Source organism: Crinia signifera, chromosome 19 (assembly GCF_055691185.1).
Source record: "Crinia signifera chromosome 19, ASM5569118v1, whole genome shotgun sequence".
NCBI lineage: Eukaryota > Metazoa > Chordata > Amphibia > Anura > Myobatrachidae > Crinia > Crinia signifera.
In genome coordinates, this window is record NC_139226.1 from 136,068,963 (window position 1) to 136,087,838 (window position 18,876).

The 18,876-nt window shown below is 45.6% G+C and overlaps 1 protein-coding gene across 1 annotated transcript in view; it reads right to left on the reverse strand.

The window, feature by feature from the left end:
• The window catches only part of SRM (spermidine synthase), a 37,806-nt gene extending 22,120 nt beyond the window's left edge, over nt 1-15,686 (reverse strand). Inside the window, exon 1 of the mRNA XM_083163429.1 lies at nt 15,444-15,686. Within this exon, the coding sequence (XP_083019555.1) occupies nt 15,444-15,577 (134 nt within the window). The 5' untranslated portion in view covers nt 15,578-15,686. The remainder of the gene's footprint in view (nt 1-15,443) is intronic.
• Between the last annotated feature and the right edge of the window lie 3,190 nt (nt 15,687-18,876).

Sequence of the window (18,876 nt, forward strand, 5' to 3'; positions counted from 1 at the left end):
ATGGATCTTTGCGTTCCTGCATAGACTATAGGGCCTTGAACAAAATTACTGTAAAAAATTCCTATCCGTTACCACTCATCTCTGTTTTGTTCGATCAAATCCGGGAAGCGGTGGTGTTTTCCAAGATTGATCTTAGAGGAGCATATAACCTCATCAGGATTAGAAAGGGAGATGAGTGGAAGACAGCCTTTAACACACATTCAGGTCACTACGAATATCTGGTGATGCCGTTCGGCTTGGCCAACGCTCCTGCAGTTTTTCAGGATTTCATCAATGAAGTACTCCGGCCGTACCTGGGGGTATTTGCTGTGGTTTACTTAGACGACATTTTGATTTTTTCCAAGTCACTTTCTGAACATCGGCAACACGTCCGCCTGATCCTTCAGAAGTTGCGTGAAAATCAATTATACGCCAAACTCGAAAAGTGTGAATTCGAAATTGCTCAAGTCTCTTTTCTGGGTTACGTCATCTCTCCAAAGGGTTTTTCCATGGACCCCAGCAAGGTTCAAGCCATCATGTCCTGGGCTCGTCCAAACAATCTCAAGGCCATCCAAAGATTCTTAGGATTCTCCAATTATTATCGGAGATTCATCCGGTCCTTTTCTGACATTGTTGCCCCCATTGTGGAACTGACTCGCAAGGGAGCCAATCCTGAAATTTGGTCCCCACAGGCCGTTGAGTCCTTTCATCAGTTAAAAAAGGCCTTCTGCTCAGCTCCTGTCTTACATCACCCAGATCCCAGAATTCCTTTCATTGTGGAGGTTGACGCCTCGGATGTAGGGGCTGGAGCTGTCCTTTCTCAGAAGGACATTCGCGATCAGAAAATTCATCCTTGCGCCTTCTTCTCCCGTAAGTTCTCCTCAGCCGAAAGGAACTATGATGTCGGGAATCGTGAATTGTTGGCCATTAAGTGGGCCTTTGAGGAGTGGCGTCATTGGTTAGAAGGGGCCAAACACATCATCACTGTGATTACCGACCATAAAAACTTAGCCTACATCGAATCTGCTAAACGATTAAACCCACGACAAGCCCGGTGGGCGTTGTTCTTTACCAGGTTTCAATTCATCATTACATTCAGACCCGGCCCCAAAAATGTCAAAGCTGATGCATTATCTCGTAGCTTCCAGACTTGTCAGAGCGCTGGATTCAAAGATACACCCATTGTCCCGTCTTCTGTCATTTTTGCGGGTCTGGCTCAGGACTTGGCCTCCCGTGTCCTGGCTTCCCAGCCTTCTGCTCCTTAGGGGACTCCACATAATAGACTGTTTATTCCTAAACACCTCAGAAAATTGGTCCTCAAAGACTTTCATTCCAGTAGGGTCACTGGACACCCTGGCGTTACCAAGACCCTTGAACACTTGTCTAGGGCGGTTTGGTGGCCCACCATAAAACAGGATGTTGCTCTGTTTATCTCTTCTTGTCCGGTATGTGCTCGACATAAATCTCCCAGATCATCACCAATGGGTACTCTCCTGCCGTTGTTCATTCCAGAAAGGCCATGGTCCCATATTTCTATGGACTTCATTGTCGATCTTCCTTCTTCTTCTCGTTTTACCACCATTTGGGTCACGGTCGACCGCTTTAGCAAGATGGCACACTTTATTCCCTTGCGTAAACTCCCCACTGCTAAAGAGTTGGCACAGCTCTTTATCTCGCATATTTTCAGACTCCATGGCCTTCCCTTGGATATAGTTTCTGACAGGGGATCTCAGTTTGTGGCCAGGTTCTGGAGAAGTTTTTGTTCCGGTTTAGGAATACAGGTCAGTCTTTCCTCCGGGCATCACCCACAGTCCAACGGGCAGACCGAAAGGGTCAATCAGGCATTGGAGCAATATTTACGCTGCTTCGTCTCCAAATGTCAGAGCAATTGGGCCGAACTGGTACCTTTGGCAGAATTTGCTTATAACAACTCTTATCATGCGGCCTCCAAGAGCTCGCCGTTTTTGTGTAATTTCGGGTTCCATCCCAAGTGCAACTCCTTCTTTGTTCCAAAGGATTCCTCTCGGCCGCCCTTCTCCACAGTGTCCTTCCTTAGGAAGTCGTGGCAAAAGGTTCCTTTGGCTCTGAGGCAATCTTCAGCACGTTCAAAAAATTTTTTTTACAAACATAGGAGACCATGTTTTTTCCGAGTGGGGCAAAAGGTGTGGTTGTCTACTCGCCACATTAAGCTTCGCCAGAGATGTCCAAAATTAGGGCCCAGGTTCATCGGTCCATTTTTGATCACTGCTCAAGTCAATCCGGTGGCATTTAGGTTGCAGCTCCCCAGGGCACTGCGGATCAATAATGTCTTTCATTGTTCTCTTCTTAAACCAGCCTCGATGGCTTCCCAATCAGGGCCTGCTACTAACCGCAAACCAGTCCTCATTCAAGGGCACAAAGAATTCATAGTAGAACAGATATTGGATTCCAAGGTTGTTCGGGGTCAACTGAAATTTTTGGTCCATTGGAAGGGGTTCGGAGAAGAGGAGAGGTCTTGGGTGCCTGAGCGATTGTTACATGCGCCCAGGCTCAAAGCAGAGTTCTTTAAGACCTTCCCGTTCAAGCCTGGTTCTAAGGGTTCGGTGACCCCTCCTCAAGGGGGGGGTACTGTTAGGAGCTGCACGGGCAGCACCTCCGCTCGCCCGGCAGTCTCCTCTGTAGTTCTTCCGGCGGTTGCCGGGTTACCGCGACGCCGTCGCGCCATCAGCCGGGAGCTTCCGGCAGGCAGTCAGGCTGCCGGCGTACAACCCCTTCCTCCCCTGCCGCAGCGGTTGCCAAGGCGACGGGGGACGCCTGGCGGCCGCAGGGAGGAAGGGGTGTGCATGACGCCGCACGCAGCGTCAGGGTAGCGCTTGGCGCGCTATTTAAACTTGGTTGCTGGGGCACTCAGACGCCGGCTATAGCTCTTGATTTGGCGTCCTGAGTGTTTCCGGTTCCAGGCTCCTGCTCACTCGTGGTTCCTGCTTCCAGTCCCTGTTCCTGGCTGCCTCCAGGATCCTTGCTTGTGTCTGCCTGCCGATCTCTTGGTTTTCAGATAAGTTGGGAGATTCTCACTCCTTGCCTCCCTTATTGTCATTTATCTTTTGTATCATCATATCGTGTATTGTTACACCCGTCAGCAGTTCTTATTGTGTCAGCATATTGTGTATTGTTACACCCGTCAGCAGTTCTTATTGTGTCAGCATATTGTGTATTGTTACACCCGTCAGCAGTTCTTATTGTGTCAGCATATTGTGTATTGTTACACCGTCAGCAGGTCTGATTGTGTCAGCATACCGTGTATTGTTACTCTTGCTCAGCATCTGGGTACACCTCGTGTATTGTGATACCGGTCAGTTTGGCCACGGTACATTGTCTTGCCTGTTGCCCACAGCATTAGCACCGCGGGTCCCAGCCCAGTCCGCTATCCACTGACACCCCCCTCCGTGGGACAGGGTGGTTCTCGCCTCTTTGGTTTGTTAGGTAGATTTCCCCTTGTTTACCTCCGGCCTTGGCGGCTGCGTTGTCACTAGTAAGACCAGGTGGCATCGGGGTGGGAGCCTGACTAACGGGCTCCCACGAACGCGGCTATTATTGGTGAAGGTTAGCTTAGCACGCATCCGCCAACTCCAAGGGGTGACAACGGAGTTAGGGTAGGCGAGATCTCCCTGTTCCTAACACTACCTCCGTATAGTGTGAGATCACATAATACAGTATAATACAATACAGGTAACCTGCACTGATCTACATTATACAGTCACTACCCCCGTATATTGTGATATCACATAATACAGTATAATACAATACAGGTAACCTGCACTGATCTACATTATACAGTCACTACCTCCGTATAGTGTGAGATCACATAATACAGTATAATACAATACAGGTAACCTGCACTGATCTACATTATACAGTCACTACAGCCGTACAGTGTGATATCACATAATACAGTATAATACAATACAGGTAACCTGCACTGATCTACATTATACAGTCACTACCTCCGTATAGTGTGAGATCACATAATACAGTATAATACAATATAATACAGGTAACATGCACTGATCTACATTATACAGTCACTACCGCCGTATAGTGTGAGATCACATAATACAGTATAATACAATATAATACATTACAGGTAACATGCACTGATCTACATTATACAGTCACTACCGCCGTATAGTGTGAGATCACATAATACAGTATAATACAATATAATACATTACAAGTAACATGCACTGATCTACATTATACAGTCACTACCGCCGTATAGTGTGAGATCACATAATACAGTATAATACAATATAATACATTACAGGTAACATACAGTGATCTACATTATACAGTCACTACCGCCGTATAGTGTGAGATCACATAATACAGTATAATACAATATAATACATTACAGGTAACATGCACTGATCTACATTATACAGTCACTACCGCCGTATAGTGTGAGATCACATAATACAGTATAATACAATATAATACATTACAGGTAACATGCACTGATCTACATTATACAGTCACTACTGCCGTATAGTGTAATATCACATAATACAATATATGTTGATCTCATAGGTATTACCGAAACTTGGTGGGATGAATCACATGAGTGGGAGACTAACATAGAAAGGTATACTCTGTTTAGAACAAACAGATTAGGTAGAAGGGGGGGTGGTATGTTTATATATTAAACCATCCTTAAAACTATACACAGGGAAGACCTATACAAGAGCACAATGGAGTCAGTAAAATCGGTATGGGGAGAAATTACAGGTAATATAAAAGGGGCTAAAAAAACATAGTAGGAACATGTTATAAACCACCCAACATAAATAAGTAGGAGGAAAAAGACCTCTTGCTACAGGTGAAAAAGCGGCCAGCTTAGGGGACATTATTATGGGTGACTAACTACCCAGAAATCAATTGGAAAGATCCAACCAGAAATAACAATACACTATCCTGGATCTCTTAAGCAACAACGGGGTCGTTACTAACAGAACCATAAGGGAGACATTGGGGAACAGGATACTTATGCAATAGCCAGGTGCCCAATTAGCATACGTACGGCACCGTAGGGAAATCACATTGCATGCGATTTTATAGGGTGCCATGCCATTTAATTTAGTATACACTTATATGACATACAATGTGATTTAGGCCCCCCCCCACCTATCCACGGGAGAGCGCCGAAGCGTGGCGAGCGCAGTGCGCCCCGTGAGGGGAGGTGGAACGCGTCCTCCCGACCTTTTCATACCCCCCACTATCCACGTCGGCGTGGAGTTGATATTATAAAGTGTGGCGAGCCCGAAGCGACACACTATATAAAATCAAATCCACGCCGACGTGGATAGTATGAAAAGGTCGGGAGGACACGATCGCCAGGAACAGTGATCACAAAATGATTGATGATCTAGGTAGATTAGAGGAATGGTCAAGAGCATGGCAACTACAGTTTAATGCCAAAAAATGCAAAATCATGCACTTGGGTCTCAAAAATCCAAAGACTAAATATAGTATAAATGGCACTACAATGGAAACTACTGAGGAGGAGAGGGATCTAGGTGTCACTATTTCAGGGGACTTAAAAGCAGGTAGGCAATGTAACAAAGCAATGAAGAAGGCAAGTCAGATGCTTGGTTGCATAGGGAGAGGTATCAGCAGTAGAAAGAAAGAAGTAATAATGCCACTGTATAGGTCATTGGTACGACCTCACCTAGAGTATTGTGTTCAGTTCTGGAGGCCATATCTCCAGAAGGATATAAATACATTAGAGACTGTACAAAGAAGAGCAACTAAAATGGTGCATGGCCTACATCACAAAACGTACCAGGAAAGACTAAAAGATCTTAATATGTATACTATAGAGAGGAGAAGGAAAAGGGGGGACATGATAGAAACTTTCATATATATCAGGGGTTATAACAAGGTACAGGTGGGAGACATTCTTCACAGGAAGAGGAGCAGCAGAACACGGGGACATGCACTGACACTAGAGGGAGGACGGTACAGGTGGGAGACATTCTTCACAGAAGAGGAGCAACAGAACACGAGGACATGCACTGACACTAGAGGGAGGAAGGTACAGGTGGGAGACATTAGTCACAGGAAGAGGAGCAGCAGAACACGAGGACATGCACTGACACTAGGGGGAGGAAGGTACAGGTGGGAGACATTCTTCACAGGAAGAGGAGCAGCAGAACACGAGGACATGCACTGACACTGGGGGGAGGAAGGTACAGGTGGGAGACATTCTTCACAGGAAGAGGAGCAGCAGAACACGAGGACATGGACTGACACTAGGGGGAGGAAGGTACAGGTGGGAGACATTCCTCACAGGAAGAGGAGCAGCAGAACACGAGGACATGCACTGACACTGGGGGGAGGAAGGTACAGGTGGGAGACATTCTTCACAGAAAGAGGAGCAGCAGAACACGAGGACATGGACTGACACTAGGGGGAGGAAGGTACAGGTGGGAGACATTCCTCACAGGAAGAGGAGCAGCAGAACACGAGGACATGGACTGACACTAGGGGGAGGAAGGTACAGGTGGGAGACATTCCTCACAGGAAGAGGAGCAGCAGAACACGAGGACATGGACTGACACTAGGGGGAGGAAGGTACAGGTGGGAGACATTCCTCACAGGAAGAGGAGCAGCAGAACACGAGGACATGCACTGACACTGGGGGGAGGAAGGTACAGGTGGGAGACATTCTTCACAGGAAGAGGAGCAGCAGAACACGAGGACATGGACTGACACTAGAGGGAGGAAGGTACAGGTGGGAGACATTCCTCACAGGAAGAGGAGCAGCAGAACACGAGGATATGCACTGACACTGGGGGGAGGAAGGTACAGGTGGGAGACATTAGTCACAGGAAGAGGAGCAGCAGAACACGAGGACATGCACTGACACTAGAGGGAGGAAGGTACAGGTGGGAGACATTCCTCACAGGAAGATAATATGGAAATTAAGTGACAGACACCAAAAAGGTAACTGTCACTTTAAGAAGCGCGATCCTGCTCAGTAATTCAATGTCCATACGTTTATAATGAAAAAGTATAAATCAATTTATTAAAACAATATAATAAATAATATTATTATTCCCCAAAAACACAATTCATGAATTGCAATTACACAAAACAGATAGGACAAAGACAGACAACACATAACATATAGTATAAAAGCTGGGTAATAGCTGTGATTGGCCGATTGGTTCAGTCACTGGATAAATGAGGCTTTATATAGAATATATCTAGAGGCAATTTTAGAACTTTCAATATAGTTACCAGTCCTGTATATTTGGTTCCAAGGCAATGCGCTGATGGTAGTGGTGTTTAACCCTCAGGTCAGTCTCTCCATCTGTTTATTTACCAGAGATTGATCCGGAATTGCTGCAATGGGGACCTTTCCTGCTGGACCAGCCAGCTGGGTGGTTAAGATATTTGTAATCCACATATACTTGCGCTGAACAGGAACACTGCACATATACGACCAGCGGTGGGTATGGGCTCAAAAACGCGTTTCTCCGCCTGTCACTGGAGTCGGCGGCTTCCTCAGTCTGAGCCCAAAGTCATGAAGTGAGCAGTTATATACCGGCGACTTTCGCGCCCTTCGTTACACCCGCATTTCCGGGTTGCGCTCCAAGCCTCATTCTCATTACCATATATTTATAGGCTCCCGCGGCCATTTTGTTTAATGCGTGTCAAGCCTCAGTTTCACTCCGGGAGCATAGCAATATATTCTTGTATAAATAAGCCTCATTCGCATATCCCGAATAAACGGGTTTTCTTTATTTTAACACAATCTGTAGTCCATATGCCCATACATATTCCACCACGCCTCTAGTTCTACTAATATTTTGCCTCTTAGAAATAAATGCCAAATCGGACCTATCATTACCATATACTTGTTAGCAATCCTTAAAGAGACATACACACACATAACAAGGACAACATTTATGACAAAAAATTCATAATTAATTGATTGATGACATTTCATCTCTCTACATCAACAATTAATTCTTTTAAAAATAATAATACATAAACATAATAAAATAATATAATAATAATAGTAATAATCTGAAAATATAAATGGAAAATATATTCTATACTAATAATCTCAGGACATCTGCAGTTGTAACATCGATGTTGGTCTTTTAATCCAGAAGACTCAATTTGTTCACAGGGTCATAAATTCGATAGCATGCATAATTCAATTTACACCTAAAAAACCATAATTAATGTGTCACCCACTCCAAGATTAACAGGTCATTATAAAATGATAATATTTATGGAATATTTTCATATATACTCATACATTGTGAAATAGATTCCCCTATATAATAACAACCATTTCCTCCCTTCAATAACATATACCATCTCCTGAGGTGTAACCCGCCCTCGCCCTACCCTTATATACAGTAAGGATACCCAATTAACTCATATATGAATACCCTTTATACATAATAATCCCCCCACCCCACTAATAATATCAAAATAAATTATTTAAATTAATATAGATACATATAAATACCTCCCTTTAGATATAGTAACGGTACACCCACCCCCCACTATTAAATCTTGACTAACCATACATCATAATAATAATAAAAGAATTTCAAAAGCTAACGTGCATAATTGAGAATGCTACCGCCCAATTGCTATCTCCTACCCCAGCAGGTCCCCCATCCCAACCATGGACAACAATGCATCCAAAGAGAGAATACTAAACACCGTTCAATTCTATCGTATCATTCAGTCCAAGTGGACTTAAAGTCTTCAAGCAGAAAATCCAGTAGGCCTCCCTCCTACATAAACGGACATATCTATCTCCGCCTCTGGGTGTACTCACGACATGTTCAATCCCTATCATATGGAACCCTTTTATATCACCTTTTTGACATATGGCCATGTGCCTATAAAGACTATTGTTCCTAGTCATTTTCATAATGTTTCTCCTATGTTCCATGTACCTGATATGGAGATTTCTAATAGTGCGGCCTACATACTGCAGGCCGCACCCGCAGGTTAAGAGATATATTATATATTTGGTTTTGCAATTAATGAAAGTTTTGATATGGAAGATTTCACCGGAGACATGGGATGAGAAATTGGTGTACTTCCTTTCAGAGGTAATACAAGAGCCACAGGTACCCCCCACCCCCCCCCCCCTCCGCACCTGTGATAGCCTTCAGGTTTGGGTGGGAGCCAGGTTACTAAACTGGTATCTTTATTTTCCTTTTTCTTGAAAAAACTCGGCGCCAGCTTTTCTTTCAAGTTACGTGCTCTTCTGAATACTATTGCATTGTCAAAATTAATTTCATTATTAAGAATTTCATCTGATTTTAACAGATACATATTCTTTTTTATGATCTTTTTAATCTCCATTGCTTTGGTGTTATATTGTGTCACAAACACAGCCTTCTTATTTTTAGCACACTTCTTTTTCTTTTCCTTAATCTCCTGTGCTCCCAAATTAGAACCTAACAGTGTTTCTCTATCTATTTTTTCCACGGCTTCCATGGACTCCTGCAACAGTTTAGGGGGGTAGCCCTGCTCAAGGAACGACTGACGAATATTCTCACTTTGTTTTTTAAAAGCCAAATTAGTTGAGCAATTACGCTTTATCCGCATAAACTGGCTCTTAGGAATGTTAGATTTCCACTTTTTATAGTGATTACTTTGAAAGTTAAGGTACCTATTTTGGTCCACACTTTTAATAAATGTTTCAGTTTGTACTTTACCTCCTTCTATCATGAGGGCGATATCCAGGAAATTCATATTACTTTTATGAAAATTACTTGTAATTTTCAACCCAAAACTATTATCATTAAGACCATTCGTGAATTGTGTAACAGAATCAAAATCCCCATCCCAAACAAAAAACAAATCATCTATATATCTGCCATAGAGGACCAAGTTCGCCCCAAGCTCCGCCCCCCATACATGATGTTCCTCAAACTGTCCCATAAACAGATTTGCGAAGCTTGGGGCGAACCCGGTCCCCATAGCTGTGCCCAAAGACTGTAAATAAAAATGTGAATCGAAAATAAAATAATTGTGCGTCAAAATAAAACGAATAGAATGTGTAATAAAATCCACCAGGTCGTCCGAGATCGCAGGATCTCTAGAGAGGTAGTGTTTGACTGCTTTGATGCCGAGCTCGTGGTCTATGTTCGAATATAGTGCTTCGACATCGCTGGTTATGAAATAATAACTATCTTTCCATTGTAAGTCCTTAGTCATTTTCAAAAAATGAGTCGTATCTTTTATGTACGATTTCAACTCCTTTACATACTTTTGCAGATAACTATCCACAAAAAATGAAAGGTTGTTAGTCATAGGGCCGATTCCTGCGATTATCGGACGACCTGGTGGATTCACCAGTGTCTTGTGGATTTTGGGAAGGAAATAATAGGTGGGTGTGATGGGATATGGAACAAAAAGAAAACCATATGTTTCCCTGGATATCGCCCCCACCGATAGACCATCATCGAGAAGGTGACTCAACTCATGTAGAAAGATCCCAGTCGGATCATTAGAAAGTTTCTTATAATATTTCACATCAGTGAGTTGCCTATAGGCCTCTTTCAAGTATTCGTCAGTCCCCATCAGCACGACTCCCCCCCCTTTGTCTGCCTGTTTAATGGTTACATTGGGATCATCCAATATCAATTTTAAGGCCAATCTCTCTTTTTTAGATAAGTTGTCCTGTAGAGGGGTTTTATCGGACTTAACACAAAGTACCCTAAATTGTTCCATGGTAACCTTATAAAAGCTCTCCACGAAAGGGCCTCTAAATTGTAGGGGATAAAAATCAGATTTTTTCTTGAAAATTTTATCGGGAGATTTATCCTTTGTATCATAAATTGGAATAATGTCGCTAGTACATTCATTTTCTGCTAACAGAGAGTCCAATATAGTGACCATTGCCTGATCTTCTTGCTCTAATTGTACATCCTTATTGGTCAATCCTTGTTGTTTTTCATTATTCTTAAGGATAAAATATCTTTTTTGGCTCAGATTTCTCACAAAACGATTTAAATCAACAAATAACTCAAATAAATTAGGCTTATTAGCTGGAGCAAAATTTAACCCCCTCTCCAATAGGCTAATCTCTTCTTCACTCAAGATTTTCTGGGAGAGATTAAATATCCCCTTTCCTTTTACCTTCTTTTTATTAAGGAGTTTTCTGGATAATTTCCATCCTCCCCGTTTGCCCCTAGTTCTTCGTCTCTTAGTCTTTTGTTTGACCTGGTTGGGTTCTCCTGTTGATGTTTGGGGTAATTCATCCTGGGGGGGTCCCCTAAAAAAACCCTTTCTCCATAATTAGGTGAGGTGGTTTGGCTACTCCCTAGCCTATCATTCCTGAAACCTGGACCTTCTCTATTGTAGTGGGATTTTTTATTATTATTTTGTTTAGAGCTATATCTAGGGCCTTCCGGTGTCCCGTATCCTTCCAATGGTGCAAACCGATTGGAAGTATCTACTTGGTATCTCTCCTCTTTATGCTGTTCTCGACGTTGAGGCCTAGAGTATACATATTGTCTGCCTCTTTGTTCTGGATTATTCTCATATGAACGGTAATTAGTACTCTCTCTCCGGTAGTGTCTTTTATCATAACTATTCTCCCAATTTCTTCCTGCTCTGTTCCTGTTATAAGTATGAACTGTCCCTGTTGCATAGTCAGATCTATCTCTATCCAATTTTGTATTTTTTCTCTTTTTTCACAGGAAGAGGAGCAGCAGAACACGAGGACATGCACTGACACTAGAGGGAGGAAGGTGCAGGTGGGAGACATTCCTCACAGGTAGAGGAGCAGCAGAACACGAGGACACGCACTGACACTAGGGGGAGGAAGGTACAGGTTGGAGACATTCCTCACAGGAAGAGGAGCAGCAGAACACGGGGACACGCACTGACACTAGAGGGAGGAAGGTACAGGTGGGAGACATTCTTCACAGGAAGAGGAGCAGCAGAGCACGAGGACATGCACTGACACTAGAGGGAGGAAGGTGCAGGTGGGAGACATTAGTCACAGGAAGAGGAGCAGCAGAACACGAGGACATGCACTGACACTAGGGGGAGGAAGGTACAGGTGGGATACATTAGTCACAGGAAGAGGAGCAGCAGAACACGGGGACATGCACTGACCCTAGAGGGAGGAAGGTACAGGTGGGAGACATTAGTCACAGGAAGAGGAGCAGCAGAACACGAGGACATGCACTGACACTAGGGGGAGGAAGGTACAGGTGGGAGACATTAGTCACAGGAAGAGGAGCAGCAGAACACGAGGACATGCACTGACACTAGGGGGAGGAAGGTACAGGTGGGAGACAGTCACAGGAAGAGGAGCAGCAGAACACGAGGACATGCACTGACACTAGGGGGAGGAAGGTACAGGTGGGATACATTAGTCACAGGAAGAGGAGCAGCAGAACACGGGGACATGCACTGACACTAGGAAGATTCAGGGGAAATCTGAGGAAGAATAAAGGCCCCCATACATTAGGCCGACTTGTCCTAGGGACAAATCGGACCCAATTTACCTGCGAGCCGCCCGGCAGCTCCCCGGGAGGCTCACATACAATTTGGCACTTGATGTGCCATTTTTTACATGGGATAAATCGCATGCGATTTATCCCATGTAAAAAAAAACCCGGGGAGCTGCAGGGCGGTGAGGAGTAGTGGGGGCGGGCAGCGGCAGTAGTGGGGGCGGGCAGCGGCGGCGGTGGTGGGGGCGGGCGGCGGGTGCGGTGAGCGCTGCTGACCTGGCCGGCAGTGTACTTACACATAGCAGCAGCGGGGACGGGACGCGTAGTGGCGGCTATTAGATTTTTAAAATACTTGTCAAATGACCGGCCGCTCTGATTGGCCGGAGAGCTCTCAGCCAATCAGAGAGCGGCCGGTCATTTGACAAGTATTTTAAAAATATAATAGCCGCCACTGCGCTGCCCGTCCCCGCTGCTGCTATGTGTAAGTACACTGCCCGGCCTCCCCCGGTGTCTGCATGCATATGCCTGTCAGGTGGCAGGCATATGCATACAGGGAGGTCGGACGTGATCGTATGTACAGACCGTCCGACCTCCCTGATCCGGTCCGATGCGCACGGGACCGCGCATCGGATCGGATCAGATATCACACACCTACGATTTTGGGCCGATATCACCCGATTATCGGCACAAAGTGCCAAAAACAGATGAAATCGTCCCAAAATCGCATAGTGTATGGGGGCCTTTACTGCACAGAAAGAGTAGTAGATAAGTGGAATAGCTTCCTATCAGAGGTGGTAGCGGCAAATACAGTAGTACAATGTAAACATGCTTGGGATAGGCATATTGATATCCTTACAAAAAAAATGGTTTGAGGTAACATGTTTAAAAAAGGGGCAGACTAGATGGGCCAATTGGTTCTTATCTGCCGTCAAATTCTGTTTCTATGATCACAGTTAATTTACATTTTAACAACGATAATTATATTGGAGCTACTAGGACCTTAAATATCAGAAAAGCAAACTTTGGTTAGTTTCATGAGTCCTTAAAAGCATATAGGGGCCCATTTATCTGTCAAAATTTGCGGCTAAAGCCATAAAACACCCATTTTAGGGGGTTAGCCGTAAATATTAAGTAGCACCCCAATGTATCAGGAGGGGCCGCAGTAGGAATCTCTGATCCCTCCTGTACTGCCGCCTCCCCCATAGGTTTCTATGGGGGACGGGAAGCTGGTCGATTTATAAACATCGGGCAGCAGCGCATTGCACCCCTGGGCTACCGCCATTCTGAGATGGCGGTAGCCCATTGTAGCCTATAGGCTACACACCGCACTGCTGCCAATACAGTGGGGTCAGCGCTAACCACACAGCCCCCCCCCCCCTCCCTGTCCCGGTATGTCATGGATGAGACATCCCGCCAGTAGGATCACATTTTACAATGCAATCCTGGGCGGTAATATTTCATTGATAAATGGGCCCCATAAACTGGAAGGAATTATTTAGAGGTATGGATAATACTAAAAGGTAACAAACTTAAAAAAATACTGCTGAAGGGCAGTGAAATTTATTCCTAGAGTAAATAAAAGAACAAATGTGAAAAGGAACCAATGGGACAGCTTGAATAAATAAAAAAAAAAAAAAAATAAGGAGGGCATTCAAAGCGTTTAAACAAGATGGGACACCAAAATCATTTGCCGCATATAAAGAATGAGGTGGTGTTGGTGATGGCGGCAAAGCTTTCACCTGCTTAGTCTCGCCCATAGTGCTGTTATCTGTCCTTCCACATCTGATTCTCCCGATTATCTGCCGACCGTCAACACCCTGGTCACAATGTTACAGTCCCCAATGGGGGCGCATCCTCTGCCCCTACTGAGGCTCAAGGAAAATAAATTCCGGACTGAATTAAGGGGTGCTGGACGGGATCCCGACAGTCATTTACCCAACGGCGGGATCCCGACTGTCAAAACGCCGACAGACGGGTGCCCGACGGCCAACCGCTATTTTCCCTCGTAAATCAAAACTGGATGCATTTTTGGTCACTAAGGGAATCCTATAGATAGGACTTACTCACGTCAGTAGTTACGAGTTAGGTAGGATGGACACACATCTTTTTTCAACCCTAATTACTGTTACTACTGGGGGATAGGATCTGTGTCCAACACTATGGGAGGACATGATCTGTAACTGGCACTAAAGGGGCACAATCTGTAACTGGCACTAAAGGGGCACAATCTGTAACCGGCACTATGGGGAGATGTGTAACCGCCACTCCTGGGGCACATGATGGGTAGCCGCCACTCCTGGGGCACATGATGGGTAGCCGCCACTCCTGGGGCACATGATGGGTAGCCACCACTCCTGGGGCACATGATGGGTAGCCGCCACTCCTGGGGCACATGATGGGTAGCCGCCACTCCCGGGGAACATGATGGGTAGCCGCCACTCCCGGGGAACATGATGGGTAGCCGCCACTCCCGGGGAACATGATGGGTAGCCGCCACTCCTGGGGCACATGATGGGTAGCCGCCACTCCTGGGGCACATGATGGGTAGCCGCCACTCCTGGGGCACATGATGGGTAGCCGCCACTCCCGGGGCACATGATGGGTAGCCGCCACTCCTGGGGCACATGATGGGTAGCCGCCACTCCCGGGGCACATGATGGGTAGCCTCCACTCCCGGGAGACATGATCTGTAACTGGCACTCCTAGGGGACATGATCTGTAACTGGCACTCCTGGGGGACATGATCTGTAACTGGCACTCCTGGGGGACATGATCTGTAACTGGCACTCCTGGGGGACATGATCTGTAACTGGCACTCCTGGGGGACATGATCTGTAACTGGCACTAAAGATATGCAGGACAATGATTGCTTAGCAATCACATTCAGTGCCTCAGACAGTACACAAACCATGTTTCATGCACAAATAAAATACATGTGAGTGTATTTAATGTGTTTGATGTGTATATACAACACCTCACCTCCTGAAGACCAGGATCTCCTGGAACGGGGACTTCCGGTGACACAGAACCTCATCCACCTGCAGGGACATGGCTTGGCCGGGCCACAGGCTGCACGTCTCCCGGAACCAGCCATCCCGTACCGGCAACTCCATGACAGCCAGGGACCGTGCACAACGCAACCTAACCTGCTGGCGGCAGCCTGCCCGTCACAAACTACTCTAGGCAGCTGAGGGGGCGGCCCGAGTGTCTAGCACGCTAGTGTGACCCTGCACGTGGCGGGGACGTACTGCGGCCGCCATATTGCTTGCTGGCAGATCGCTGAAGGGCCTGTTTAGTGTTTACTGGTGGTAGTAAAAGTGTGGCTGGCGGCACATGGCGCCATATGGCGGAGACTATATCCGTGTAATGTCCTTGCATGTTTTCCAATTCCCGGTCAGAACCTCGCCCTGCAGAACGATGTTATATCCATGTTATATACTGCTAGCTGTTCCCTGGGTGTCTCAGGATCTTGTCGTTTTTCTCTCTCGTCTTCAGTTTGGCCACAAAATCCTCCTTCGGGCTCAGGGTGAGGGTGGTGGTGGTGGTGGTGGTGGTGGGGGGGGGTATCTCTATATGGCGTGGTGTAGATGATTGGCAGGAACATAGGTGGCAGGTAGCTTGCTAAGAAATGGCGCTGTCTCAGTCTTGGCATAAGAAGAATGCTTGTAAGCCTGGCACACTACACAGTTGGTGAAAGGGTTGGTACAGTGCGGTGCATACATGGTGGAAGGGTTGGTACAGTGCGGTGCATACATGGTGGAAGGGTTGGTACAGTGCGGTGCATACATGGTGGAAGGGTTGGTACAGCGCAGTACAGAGATGGTGGACGGTCAGTGCTTTGTGGTACACAGATGGAGTAAGGGTTGGTACAGTATGGTACACAGATGGAGTAAGGGTCGGTTCATCGTGGTACACAGATGGAGTAAGGGTTGGTACAGTGTGGTACACAGATGGAGTAAGGGTTGGTACAGTGTGGTACACAGATGGAGTAAGGGTTCGTATGGTACACAGATGGAGTAAGGGTTCGTACAGTATGGTACACAGATGGAGTAAGGGTTCGTACAGTATGGTACACAGATGGAGTAAGGGTTGGTACAGTATGGTACACAGATGGAGTAAGGGTTGGTACAGTATGGTACACAGATGGAGTAAGGGTTCGTACAGTATGGTACACAGATGGAGTAAGGGTTCGTACAGTATGGTACACAGATGGAGTAAGGGTTGGTACAGTATGGTACACAGATGGAGTAAGGGTTGGTACAGTATGGTACACAGATGGAGTAAGGGTTGGTACAGTATGGTACACAGATGGAGTAAGGGTTGGTACAGTATGGTACACAGATGGAGTAAGGGTTGGTACAGTATGGTACACAGATGGAGTAAGGGTTGGTACAGTATGGTACACAGATGGAGTAAGGGTTGGTACAGTATGGTACACAGATGGAGTAAGGGTTGGTACAGTATGGTACACAGATGGAGTAAGGGTTCGTACAGTATGGTACACAGATGGAGTAAGGGTTCGTACAGTATGGTACACAGATGGAGTAAGGGTTCGTACAGTATGGTACACAGATGGAGTAAGGGTTCGTACAGTATGAAACTGATAGGGTTCAGCTATACTTATCAATAGAGACAGGATTATATGCAACATAAAAAGCTTGAAATATGCATGCAAATATGCATGAAAAATACTTAAAATATGTATGCAAAGTGTTAAAATATGCTACATTAAATAATAAAAAAGTAATTTTTAACTTATTTATTTAAAAATCAGCATGCAATTAGTGGCAAATAAACCTCAAAAATAGGCCCACAGCATCTGCAGATGTCTAGTGCTGTACACAGATTTTTTTTCTTCCTGGCTGCTACAGCAGACTGCAGCATCCAAAGCTCTTCTTGCATCAACTACACAGACCCTCTTCTCCAGCACCGATGGATCCAATGTCAGCATAGCGTGTGAGGGCAGCGCAGTGGAAGGCTTCCTCCCTGCGCTGCATTACTGACTGTGACACGGCATTTCCTCTGCGCCGCGTGATGTCACAACCCTTCTGCCCGCCTCCTCTGCTGCAGAAGTCTGTCTCTTGGTGTAAAGTCCCAGGCCAGGGGCAGGCAAAAGTTCAGGAGCTTCATAATGGCATCCGCCCCGACTGACTTTTATCAACATTGATTGTCAGCCTAGAGCAGTGTCAGACATAGCGTACATCCAAGGTTCCCCACTCTGCGCACATATTGCCCCAGGCTGCACACTCTACCACTACCTGGCAAACAGTGCTGTAACTCGTGGGTGGGAAGAGGGCAGGGCCTAAAATATGCACCATCACTAGTTTTTAGGTAAAATATGCAATAACCAGTGAGAATGGGCAAACTATGCAAATGCATATGCAAATATGCAATTGCATATAATCCTGTCTCTACTTATCAACCTTCGATGTCAGCCAGAGGATTCATCTTCTAAGTGACGGCCGGAGATCAGTTGAAATGACACACACACACACACCAATGGAGTATGCTAGTCAGACGGTGATCTGAAGTTTAATCTTAGGGTGCTCATAGTTATACCCAAAATGTGGAATGCAATCCACGTCATTGCTCATAAAATATTTCTTTTGAAGTTTTGAGCTAAAGCAATAAATTTACACTTTTTAATAAGATGTCAAAACAAAAGTTTCTTTATAATAGAAATAATTGGATCAATGTCGATAAGCAAGCAGTAACCTTGCCTCCTCCTTCTGATTCTCACAACATTCCAAAACGCTATCTTCATGTCGCAGGTGCAATATCTTCTGACCTTGGGAACATCTCTTGAAATCACCTCAAACTTTTCCATCTTATGCTGAAATTAAAATCTGTTTTGCTAGAAGCATTTTAAGGAAAATACATCTTAAAGGGACAGTGATAGTTCTGAAGAACATATATAAAACTTAAACCTTATATGTATATAAAAGGTGAGAATCATATCTATACTCTATCAGTACACAGATGGAGTAAGGGTTGGTACATCGTGGTACACAGATGGAGTAAGGGTCGGTACATAGTGGTACAGAGATGGTGGAAGGGTCGGTACATCGTGGTACAGAGATGGTGGAAGGGTCGGTACATCGTGGTACAGAGATGGTGGAAGGGTTGGTACAGTGCGGTACAGAGATGGAGGAATGGTTGGTACAGAGATGGTGGAAGGGTTGGTACAGTGTGGTACACAGATGGAATAAGGGTCGGTACAGTATGGTACACAGATGGAGTAAGGGTCGGTACATAGTGGTACAGAGATGGTGGAAGGGTCGGTACATCGTGGTACAGAGATGGTGGAAGGGTCGGTACATCGTGGTACAGAGATGGTGGAAGGGTTGGTACAGTGCGGTACAGAGATGGAGGAATGGTTGGTACAGAGATGGTGGAAGGGTTGGTACAGTGT